This window comes from Nycticebus coucang, chromosome 1 (genome assembly GCF_027406575.1).
Source record: "Nycticebus coucang isolate mNycCou1 chromosome 1, mNycCou1.pri, whole genome shotgun sequence".
NCBI lineage: Eukaryota > Metazoa > Chordata > Mammalia > Primates > Lorisidae > Nycticebus > Nycticebus coucang.
In genome coordinates, this window is record NC_069780.1 from 79,161,487 (window position 1) to 79,174,241 (window position 12,755).

General features: G+C 35.4%; 1 protein-coding gene and 1 pseudogene across 1 annotated transcript; one reads left to right on the forward strand and one right to left on the reverse strand.

Moving 5' to 3' along the window:
- Positions 1-549: 549 nt before the first annotated feature.
- On the forward strand, positions 550-958 carry LOC128589957 (fatty acid-binding protein 5-like; annotated as a pseudogene).
- Positions 959-8,516: 7,558 nt separating this feature from the next.
- On the reverse strand, positions 8,517-12,528 carry TIGD4 (tigger transposable element derived 4). The gene is made up of 2 exons (XM_053595545.1): positions 12,390-12,528; positions 8,517-12,214 (listed from the first exon to the last, which is right to left on the reverse strand). Exon 2 carries the CDS (start codon positions 11,692-11,694, stop codon positions 10,051-10,053), a length of 1,644 nt encoding a protein of 547 aa, XP_053451520.1. The 5' UTR covers positions 11,695-12,214; positions 12,390-12,528; the 3' UTR covers positions 8,517-10,050.
- Positions 12,529-12,755: the final 227 nt, after the last annotated feature.

Below are 12,755 nucleotides of genomic sequence, written 5' to 3' on the forward strand. Positions count from 1 at the left end.
CTTGAACTTGTGGTAAAAGCTCTTACAGAAAATAAAAATTAAAATAACTATCTTCTAACCAGGGACATTATGTGGAATAAAGTCTGGCTTCTTGTTTATTAAACAGGGTTGGGTGGAGCTGGGTAAGAGGAAAAACCGGCTTTCAGTGAAAGTAATTTTAAAGGCTCTTGTTCATGTCTAATGTGCTTGTCATAAAGCAGCAAATGACACTCCAGCTGAGAACGCTAATGAGAACAGAATTCGGACGGGACAGGGAGGAGTTCTGCAAGTGTATTTTTTATCTTTTATGCTAAGGATAGCAGCGGAAAATTATTAAAATACCAAAGAAAGTGTTGAAAATAAAAAATTAAAGAATCACGACTTTTGTGCTTAACATGTCCTAAAACATTAACACTTTTATTTTACTCTTCCTTCTTGACACGTGAGCCCCAGCCTATTATATAGAACAACATTCAATGTTACTATATTAGATAAGAAGATAAGAGAAATCATCTACTAAAGAATCATTTCTAGCACCCCACGCCAGATCCTCCTCTGCTCACGCCCACCATGGCCGCCTTTCAGCAGCTTGTGGGAAGATAGTGCCTGGTGGACAGCAAAGGCTTTGATGAATACATGAAGGAACTGGGAGTGGGGCAAGCTCTACAAAAAATAGGTGCGATGGCCAAACCAGATTGTATCATCACTTGTGTCCGCAAAAACCTCACCATAGAAACTGAGAGCCCTTTGAAAACAACACAGTTTTCTTGTGTCTTGGGAGAGAAGTTTGAAGAAACTACAGCTGATGGCAGAAAAACTCAGACTTATCTGCAACTATACAGATGGTGCTTTGGTTCAACATCAAAAATGGGATGGGAAAGAAAGCACAATAACAAGAAAATTGACAGATGGGAAGTTAGTGGTGGAATACATCATGAACAATGTCACCTGTACTTGGGTCTATGAAAAAGTAGAATAAAAACTTTATCATGGCTCTGGGCAGGAATTAGTTATGAGAATGAACAAATTCAGTTCAATGAGCAAGTCTCCATCCTGTTTTTTTTTTAATATAATTGATATATTCAATTATCTTTATCACAAATATTTTACATGCAATTATCTCAAAGTGTTGATTTAATTAGGTTCCTCCCTTTGGTTAATAAATAAATGTTTGTGCTGATAAAAAATATCATTTATTCTCAAATAAAATTTGTTTCACATTTTGTACTTTTTTTCCTCCAGTATTTTCAAATCTTCCTTGTGAGGTGCAACCCTAAAACTATGTGCTTTTTGGTGGATTATCATTTACTTCTTTTTGAATAGCACTGAAGATGTTTTACCCTCTAAATAGGATGTTAATTCCCAATGAGGCCATTTGAGAATATTGGCCTAACAATCCAAGCTATTCTGGGAAAAACCATAACTCAAAATAGAGAATTAGGAGAAACCCTGGTTATTGTGAAAATCTCAGTAACGAGATAAATTAGGTAAAATTAAGATAGATTTCCTAAAGATTTAGTATGTTTTCTCTAAAAGAACAATTAAATATGGAGGACAATGGTCATATATGGAAAAATGGCTCAAAGTTGAAATTCCACAGCCTAAGGAAAAGTATATATTGTAAAAGTTTATTAGCTTTGTAGTAGAATTAAATCGCACATATTATATAGTCAGGGAATGAAGAAATGCACTTTTTTTTTGAGACAGACTTTCATTTTGTTGCCTACTGTAGAGTGCTCCAGTGTCGTAACTCGCAGCAATCTCAAACTCTTGGACTCAAGGGATCCTCTTGCCTCAGCTTCCTGAGTAGCTGGGACTGCAAGTGCAGGCCACAACTGCCTGGCTATTTTTAGAGACAGGGGGTGGAGGAGGGTGAGGGTGAGGAGGTGGCTGGTTTTGAACTTCCTGAGCTCAAACAATCCACCTCTCTTGGCCTCCCAGCCCAGCCTAAGAAATACACTTTTTAAAACAAATTAAGCTTTAGTTATTCCCAAGTTCCCATTTCCATTCAGTAGCAAAGGAACAACAAATTTAATTTTTGAATTTAAATATAACCCAGTGTCTTTTGATTTAAACCTTTATTTCTTCTTGATAATTATTCAGACATTGTAGCATTTAATTTCTTCCCCAGCATTAACCCTGGATGCAGGTGCAGCTCTTGGTACACACAGGAAAGGTATAACAAGACAGTAAGCTGGTGCAAAGTACTCCAAGAGTTGAAAGATGGAAAGTCTGCATCTTTTGTGGAAACTGTTCCTCATTTGGGCAGTAGTAACATAACCTGTCATAATGTAGAAAATAAGGTGTAAAACACAGGCAATAACCCTGCACTAACAGCTAGGAGAGTTTAGTGGTTTACAAAGAGGAAGTTAGAGGAAAACAAGACAAAACAATACTAATGTTAAACATACATACACCCTTACCAGATGGCCCCAGTCTCTGGCTCGACGCCTGTAGCTCAGCGGCTAGGGTGCCAGCCACATACCCTGGAGCTGGCGGGTTTGAACCCAGCTGGGACCTGCCAAACAGCAATAACAACTACGACAACAGCAAAAAATAGCTAGGTGTTGTGGCAGGCGCCCTGCAGTCCCAGCTACTTGGGAGGCAGAGGCAAGAGAATCGCTTAAGCCCAAGAGTTTGAGGTTGCTATGAGCTGTGACGCCATGGCACTCTACCAGGGCAACATAGTGAGACTCTGTCTCAAAAATAAAACAACCACCCCCCTCCCATCCCAAAAACCAGTGTCATCTTTATTTCTAACATAGGAAACAAGATTAGCTTTATCTTTTCATTTAGTTCTTCAATTAACCAAATATTTAATCAAATCAATAGTCTCTCTCTCTCTCTCAGGGAGATATACAGGGATCATGTAACAGACTCAACTCTAAAAATACCCACGATATTGTTGAGATTTGACAACTAAGAAAACAAGTAAAAGTGGAGTGAAGTAGTTTCTTTTTTGATTTTTCTTTTTGACATGATGGCTAAGAGTTGTTTGATTAAGTAAGCAGGCTCCTTTGGGCTTAAATTGGTCTAATGTAAGAAGATGAACATATAATTTACGGAACACTAAACCAGCAAGTCTAGTGTTTCACTAATATTATGCTATAGTTCTTCTTTTACTTGGCAAGGAACTTTCTAGCCTCGTGGTGATGGTTAGATGTTTAAACAGGGAGAATTACAAGAAGAGGAGATTTTTAGTTTCAGAATTTGCAAGTCAAATTTAGAAAATACCCACTTCAGTTGAGCCCAGCGACACAGCATATATGCTCAAGTAAAAGAAGTTAAAAAAAAGTCTGAACCTAGACGTTTCGTTCAATATATAAACATATGTATATTTAATCAATATTCTATTAGAACCATATAAATAGTTTTCAATTTTTTGTTTTGTGCTATTATAGGATCATAATATTCTGAAATACAAAAAAACTCTGAAAACTTTTTTATAATTTATGTGGTGGTAAAAGCTCACCTGACATGAACTTATTTGACAATAAAACTTATGAAGCTATTAAGTATTTATAATCTTCACATATCTGACTTCATGGGAATATTTAAGTTTCACTGTAAAATTATTAGTTTTTGATTGTGGAATGCTGTCCTAGAACCCCCTAAGCGTGTTACCTCATATACAGTATATCGTACACAGCACTATATATGAATTTTACATAAATCATATATTATAAATTATATTCGATATATAAAAATGTTAAATCTCTTTCAAATCTGAGAAATTCCAAATTCTGAAACATATATGCCCCAGGGTTTTGAATATTGGTCTATGGAACTTTATATATTGGAACAAATGTCCTTAACATTTTTGTTTTGTCAGGATAAATTTATGTCATGGATACATACATATTCAGTCAGATTTTCTGGGTTGGAGTCCTAATTTTGTCATTTATTAGTAGTAGCTAGCCTTAAATTTTCTCATCAGTAAGATGGGGATAAAAGTTGGTGTTATTCTGAGGATTAAATGAGGTAACACGTTTAAAACACTTAGAACAAAGTCTGGCAATTAGTAAGCATTTAATATATGTCAGCTATAATTATAGTAACTGAAGAATGTACCAATTTATAACCAATTTATCTTTCTAACAAGTGTGTACTCACTTCCCTTTGCTCTTGTTTATGTTTGGTGTTATCATTCTTGTCTAAAGTGACAGACAAAAAAATAAAATTCTCATTTTATTTATTTATTTATTTATTTATTGTAGAGACAGAGTCTCACTTTATTGCCCTTGGTAAAGTGCTGTGGCGTCACAGATCACGGCAACCTCCAGCTCCTGGGCTTAGGCGATTCTCTTGCCTCAGCCTCCCTAGTAGCTGGGACTACAGGCACCACCCACAACGCCCGGCTATTTTTTGTTGCAGTTTGGCAGGGGCCGGGTTTGAACCCGCCACCCTTGGTATATGGGGCCAGCGCCCTACCCACTGAGTCACAGGTGCCGTCCCAAAATCCCATTGTTTTGCTTGCCATTTCTTTGATTTCTAGTAGGGCTGAAAATATTTTCATACTTTTATTAACCATTAGTATTTATATACTCAACTCTTTGAGTGTCACACTTTAAATATATCAATGCTACTATGAGATTAAAATATTTACATTTACCTAATTTTTTTCTATTCATTCTTTTTTCTATTTTTTTTTTTTTTAAGAGACAGAGTCTCACTACGTTGCCCTGGAGTCATAGCGTCACAGCTCACAGCAATCTCAAATTCTTGGGCTTAAGTGATGCTCTGCCTCAGCCTCCCAAGTAGCTGGGACTATAGGTGCCCGCCACAACACCCAGCTATTTTTTGGTAGCAGTTGTCTTTGTTGTTTGGCAGGCCCAGTCTGGATTCGAACCCGCCAACTCTGGTGTATGTGGCCAGCACCCTAGCGGCTTGAGCTACAGGCGCCAAGCCTTCATTCTTTTCTCCAAGAGTTTAATCCTCTGAGATTTTGGTTCTAACTTTATTTTTTATTTATTTATTTTTTGAGACAGAGTCTCACTCTGTTGCCTTCAACAGAGTGCTGTAGCATCACAGCTCACAGCAACCTCCAACTCTTGGGCTTAGGCGATTCTCCTGCCTCAGCCTCCCAAGCAGCTGGGACTACAGGCGCCCGCCACAACGCCCAGCTATTTTCTGTTGCAGTTTGGCAGGGGCTGGGTTCGAATCTGCCACCCTTGTTATATTTGGGTCAGCGCCCTACTCATTGGGCCACAAGCACCACACTGGTTCTGACTTTAAAAAGAAAGAACCCTATGGCTCAGCGCTTGTAGTTCAGTGGTTAGGGTGCCGGCCACATACACCGGGGCTGGCCGGTTCAAACCCAGCCGGGCATGCTAATCAATAAAGATGATAACAATAAAAAATAGCTGGGTGTTGTGGCGAGCACCCATAGTCCCAACTACTTGGGAAGCTGAGGCAAGAGAGTCACTTGAGCCCAAGAGTTTGAGGTTGCTGTGAGCTGTGACATCACAGCACTCTACTGAGGGTGACATAATGAGACTGTCTTAAAAAATACAAATCCTATATAGTCAGCCAGTTGTCCCAACAACAATTATTTACTAATCCATCTTTTCACTACTTACTAAAAATTCTAGTTTTATCAAATACTAAATTTGCGGTCTTTTTCTAGATATTACATATTATTCTTTTGATGGACCTATTGATTCTCTTGCCCATACCATATTGTTTTTATTTCTAATAGGTCAAATACTACATTATTTTGATTTTTCAAAAATTTTTTATATATTCATACACATTTACTCTTCCAGATAAAAATTGGAGTTTCCTTGCTAAGTTTTCAACGAAACAGCATTGGGATTTTGATTGGAATTAACTTGAGGGAAATTGACATATTTCAATTTTAAGTCATTTATTCCAGGACATAAAATATTGCCCTTTCTTCAAGGTGTATATGTCATACACTTTAAAAGTCCTTTCTATCCTAAGGCTGAAGATGCTGGCATGGATGTGGAGAGAAGGGAACACTTTTACGCTGTTGGTGGGACTGCAAACTAATACAGCCTCTTTGGAAAGAGTATGGGGAATTCTCAAAGAACTCAAAAGAGAACTTCCATTTGATCTTGTAATCCCATTACTAGGCATCTACCCAGAAGGGAAAAAAATCATATAAAGACATTTGCACTAGATTGTTTATTGCAGCTCAATTTACAATCGCCAAGATGTAGAAACAAACTAAATGCCCATCAACCCAGGAATGGATTAATAAACTGTGGTATATGTATACCATGGAATACTATTCAAAAAAGAAAAAAAAAGATGGACTTTACATCTTTTGTATTAATCTGAATGGAGCTGAAACACATTATTCCTAGTAAAGTATAACAAGAATGGAAAAGCAACTATCTAATATGAAGCCAGTAGAGGATCTAATAATATATGCCCACATAAGAGAAAAACTCAATTCAAGTTGGGGGGAAAAGGAATGAGGGTGGGGAGAGATGAGAGAGGGAGGATTGGTGTGCTCTCACTTAATGGGCACAATGTAAGGGTACATGGCACACCTCTTGGGTGCAGGACACAACTACAATAGGAACTCTACCTAACAAATGCAAATATTGTAACCTTGCATTAATATGAAATTAAAAAAGAAAAGGTCCTTGCTAGATTGGGCATGGTGGCTCATGCCTGTAATCTTAGCACTTTGGGCAGCTGAGGCAAGTGGCTTGCTTGAGCTCAGTTCAAGGCCAATCTGAGTAAGAATGAGACCCTGTCTCTAAAAAAAGTCCTTGCTAATAGCTACAGCTGATTAACAAGTTCGGAAATACACATGCCCTTTGTTTTTAGCAAATAGAACACTAAATTGATTAATGTGTGAATATCTGTCAGTAGTAGGTAGTTGCTATGGATTAAATATTTGTGTCCCCACGCCCAATTCACCAACAATGTGATAAAATCTGGAGATGAGAAGGTAATTAGGGTTACTTTGGATCCCCATGACAGGATGAGTGCCTTTATAGGAGTTACCAGAGAACTTGCTTTATCCTTGTACACGCAAATAGATCATGTGAGCACACACAGTAAGCAGGTATAGCCCCTGGTACCCTAAAGATCCAGCCTACAGTGGATTCTGAATTTGCAGGCAGATGTGTGGTGCTGCTTCTCCTAAAGTGCAAACCTCTTTCTGCCAATTCCTACCAAGCTGGAGTTCCTACTAAATTAGCAATTGAAAGTAGCTCCTCTTAGAAACTTTTCTTTCTGTTGCCTCCACTACCTGAAGAGGCTCTCTGTGGGAGGAGGTCCAAAGTATCTCTGAGCAGCTCCATTGCCATGCTCTTTAGCATAATGAATAACTGTTAGCTTAAAGCTTTAACTGTATGAAAACTGTTTAGAGATTTTCTAATAATTTTTGTAAAAAACAGCAGCTAAATTGCTAGCTCCGGCCTAAAGTTTATGAAAAAAAATACGTCACTTTTTGTTGGCAGAAAACACTTCTGTTGAAATTTGTTGTAAGATCAACAAAACTGATTACTGTATTTTTCATACAAATATTGTTATTGATTTCTAGAGTTTCACTTTTAACACACAAACATAAATAAAGAATTAAAATTAAAAAAAAAAAAAAGAAAATAGCTCCTCTTAACACGTAAGGTATTTATTAGCTTGGAAAGTTCTTCTTCCACTCTCCCTTTCCTCATTTCCTCCCACTTCCCATTAATCTGCTTCGTACACAGTGAAAGAGAAGTTTGGGACTCAATTGGACTTCCAAATGAGAAGGCAGGCAGGCAACATGAAACCCACGGGCCTTAATTTACTCTGTGTCCTATTTTATCCTGGATCAAACCTCTTACTACTAGGTCAGTAAGCACTGGTCATGAAACAAGGTCCCAAATTCAACGTAAGACTTTGATTCTTGATGAAACAGAAAGAAACAAAAACAGTAGTAGTTGTTGAAACAGTAGGAATTTATAAGGCAAGCACAACAAAAATAATGCTACATTTAACTGAAAAGCAAACTATACATCATGTTTTCGACAAGTGACATTTTAGTTGTAACTTTTTATTTATTGTGCACAGAGATAACTTCACAGCAAGATATGTAGCAATGAATGTCTGCGTCCTAGGAAAAGTTAATTTATAAAATTTGTGTTCCAAAAACTGTTTAAATCTATACAATTTGTAAGCCACACGTAAGAGTGCACAACATTGACAACTTAAAGTTATTTCTGAATATAAATGCGCAGGCATTTTAAATTCTTGTTTTATAACAGCTTAATGAATCATGTTATTTGGGGAGAGGGAAGGTGGGTGCTTTGGAAATACTAAAGTTATTCAAAATATTTTCAATAGAACCATACTGGAACTTCTGTGATACAGTGATATAGAATTATCAAATCAGATGATATCCCAATATTTCATTAGTAATAATGTTCTTAGATCTTGTGAATGTACTATCAGCACGGGTCCAGCATATTCTCTGAAATGCTTTGCCCTCAGTCCCATAATTCAAGTGAAAAAATAAAATCATTTTCTTTTAGACTACCCACAAGCAGTATAGTTACAAAAATACAGGACTAGGTGACAGAGAAATGCATTTTAGTTTTGGCTCTGAGATTTTAACTAAGTCATTGGTTTAAATTTCCTCATCTGTACAAATAGAAATAATAATTCTTAAGTCATAGAATATCTGGTATGATTTAATGCAGCAAAATGGCATCAAGTGGAGAAAGGAAAAAAAAATTGAGAGGTCAATATACGTTAGATGCTGTAGTTACAAGTGAGGCTCTTGTGAGCTTCTTTAGGTCCCTGATTGTGCCAAATTAAAATTTTAAATCAAATAATTCATAAAATGCTTTAAATTTAAATCATACTTCTTTCAAAAAAAACTTAATTTTAATACATTTTAAAAGGCTTACAATTACTAAATTTTAAAACAGAGTAAATCAACAGATGGAAAATAAACATGCTTTTATAGGTCTTTCTTTCCAAATGTCATCTTTTAGCAGACAAATAAAAGTTCATAATAAAATAATCTGCATGTTTTATATTTAAAAAAACTACTTTTCAAAAGGGACCCTAAAAAATAAGCATACTACTTAAAATTTTACAATGAAAAAATCTCACACATTGTTATAATTTTCTACTGTCTAAAGACTATTTTACAGATGAATATTAAATAATTTCATACAACATTTAAAACATTCTATAGGCAAAATTTCCTCAAACAAAATTTTAATTCAAAATGTTATTCATTACATTTTTTGGAGAAAAAAGATTAAGTACATCAAAATATGCTCAAAAGACATTTAGTTTCCTCAAAAAATGACATTTAGTGAAATCAAGAAAATTAAACATTACAGATCAAAAGCTGAGCTATTAAAATTAGAAAAATATCTAAGCACCACTATTAAAATATAAATATCATAAATTTAATAAATGTTCCAATAATGTATTTTTCTAGTAACCACACATGGATACATCTACATATTTAGGAAGAATCCATATCTTCTTGTTACAGACGATAAAAAAAAGCCCTGATAGGGTTATAGCCTTTTATTTGATCTTACATACAAATAGCTTAAAAGTGGTAATATATGTGTTTTTAATTCATAATTTCTTATTAGGAAGTTTAGCTACTTATGAGAAAAAGTAATTTAACATTACTTTAATACTTTGATTCTTAAAGTCTAGTTAAAATACATATGGCATATATATGTCTTTATAAAACTCAATAACCTATTGGTAAGTATTTTGTTTCTTAATCCAGATAAAATTTTCTAGAACATAATCTTAACAAAAACAGCAATCAACAATACAATGTGTATAATATCAGATAGAGGTCCTTTTGTTCGACATACATATCATATGTGTCAAATACAAGGCCTCTGAATTATATTCTCTACTCTCCAAAACCTTAATAGAAATTTATAATTTTTATTTATTGAATCATTATTTACTAGGGAGATTTGCTACTCAGACCAAAGACTTTTGTAATTTAAACAAAAGATTACTAGTTTTTGATTTTTTAGGTTTTAGAGGGATTTTTTCTTTCAATACCTTATATAGTAAAACATATCAGGAAAAACTATTAATCTTCAGATTTTGTACAATAAATAATTACTTAGGTGATAAAGAATTAATAAAATTTTCAATGTCTGCTAAAGAATCATGAAGTCCATCTTTCATATCTTGACTTCTAATAAATTTTTTAAGAGTATCTAAAGCAGTTATTGCCTCATTTTTTGATGGTAATGGGAGTTCCGTGTCTATTGATCCACCATCATCCTCTTCATCAGAAGTATAAAACCCAGTTTCATCTGATTTACTTTCTTTGGTCAAGACTGTATCATCATTTGGTGCTGCTTCACATGTCTCCAAATCATCATCCAAGGCAGCATACTCCTCAATAGATAAACCTGCAGGAAATTCCACCCCTGCCCCCAATGCATAGGCAACCCAATCATTACTAGTATCTTCCTCTGCCACCCGTGCTCCCAGTGCATCAGCAACCCAATCATTACTAGTATCTTCCTCTGCCACCCCTGCTCCCAGTGCATCGGCAACCCAATCATTACTAGTATCTTTCTCTGCATTTGTGTCGCTTTCTCCCTTTTGAGATTTGAATCCTGCCTCTTCATAGCTTTTAACAACAGTCTCTGAAGTTACAGCCCTCCAACAAAGATGTAATGTATCAACTGCATCTAGTAGTGAAAATGTAAATTCTTTACTGCCTTCAACAGAGCTTAAAAATTTTTTAACTAGACAATGTCGATATTTGATTTTAAGGTCTTTAATAACTCCCTGTTTCATAGCTATAAATTTAGAAGATAAACATGATGGAAAGAATGCTAACTCAATGGACTTAAGGTTCTTTACCTCTGGATGAGCAGGAAAAGAATCAACAAAAATCACCACTCTTCGCTGCTGGGCTTGAAATTTCTCATCAAGCTTCCTCATCCATTGTTCAAACACATCTGACGTCATCCATGCCATTTTGTTAGCTTCATAACACACAGGCAATGATTTTATACCTTTGAAACAATGTGGATTTCTGTTTTTTCCAATGATAAGCAAAGGAAGCTTCTCTGAGCCATCCATGTTTGCCCCAACCACCAGAGTTATTCTGTCTTTGCATAACTTTCCAATTGAGCACGTTTCTCCTTTAAATGCAAATGTATTTGTAGGTAGCATTCGATAAAGTAGCCCAGTCTCTTTTATATTAAAAACATTTTGAGGATGATAATCATTTAAATAATAAGGAAGTACATTTTGGTACCAGACAATTGAAGGGTCTACTGATACACCTGTAGCTTCTACAGGTTGAGCTCTGAATACTAAACCATACCTGGATTTAAAACGATCCAGCCAACCATTACTGCACTTAAAATCATTATGACCCAGTTTCTGGGCAAAATCATTAGCTTTTAGACGCAACATTGGGCCATTAACTGGTACATTTAGACACTGAGCAATTCGATACCACCTCATTAATGCCTCTTCCAGATCTGTGTAAAAAGCAGTTCTTAGTCTTTTTCTCTTTGGATCAAATCTTAGAGATTCAAAGGCTTCTAGAACTTTGTTTTTATTCTTCATAATAGAAGATAAAGAATTTTTTTTAATACCATATTCGGCTGCAATCTCTGCTTTTTTCTTGCCACTTTCCACTGCATTTATAATGTCGATCTTTTCCTCAATGGATAGGCTTTTCTTTTTTTTCACTGTTACTGGAAGAGTTGGGGCATCCCCTGAAGCTTCTGCCATTTCAAACAGTGCTAACGTAGAGACTTTTCCTCTTATTTCCTTTTATTTTTTAATTTGTTTTCCAGTATGATGTAGATCACGACCTTCTATTCCACCTCATGTATTAAAAGTTAGTAAGTGTCTACTAGTCTTATTTTTCAGGAAATTTGCAAAGGATTTGAAGAAAAATGTTACACCCAACTAGAAGATGAACTTCCTTCCTAGAACGTTGCGTAGCGCAGTTTATACTTTATTCAGAGTTCTGAAAGTCAAGCTAAAATAGAAATCTCATTATGTCAAACCTGTTCAGTGCTGCCGACATATTTTTGGAACTTCAATCCTTTAAGATGATCCATTTTATCCATGCACACATTCAACCTTGTATTAATTCTCCACAGAAGGCCTCTGAGATACGAAGTCAAGAATGTTTAGAAATTTTTACACAAAATGTTATCTATTAATTTCCAAGTCTCTTCATGGTAAAGAAGAAAAATCATAGGTAGACTCCTTCTAGAACTTGCCAGCAAATGTTCTTCTGTGTCTTGAAAAGTTAAAAACAAAAACCAACAACAAAAAAAGAGAAAGCAGCAATTTTAGTGATATGTCAAGTGAACATCAAAAAGAATATTTATACAATTTTTTGGTCTTAATAATGTAGAGAACAGGAATGTGTTTCTGAAAATAAAATAATCAAAATTTCTAGGAGAAATGCTTACCTCCTGAAGGACCTCTCTGTAAAACGCTCTCTAGCTCTGCTCAATGCATTTGAATTCTCACTTGCCTTTGAATACTTTATAATAGATAGTTCTGAAATAAATCGGACAAATTTAGTCTGTTTTGAAAATGTGGACCTACCAAAATTAAAGAACTAAAAATGATCTTTGGTGGCTATTTTTTACATGAGGATTACAGACTGCACCCTCTAACTTCTCTAAAAGAAAAACAGTAATCACAAGGTTCAACTTTTAATAGCATATGGGAAGACAATGTCTCCTTTACAGGAAACTGCTTCACTAACAAATCAAATCAAGTGATTGATAATTCCATTTAAAAATATCTAAATCTCATTCTATCTAAAAGTT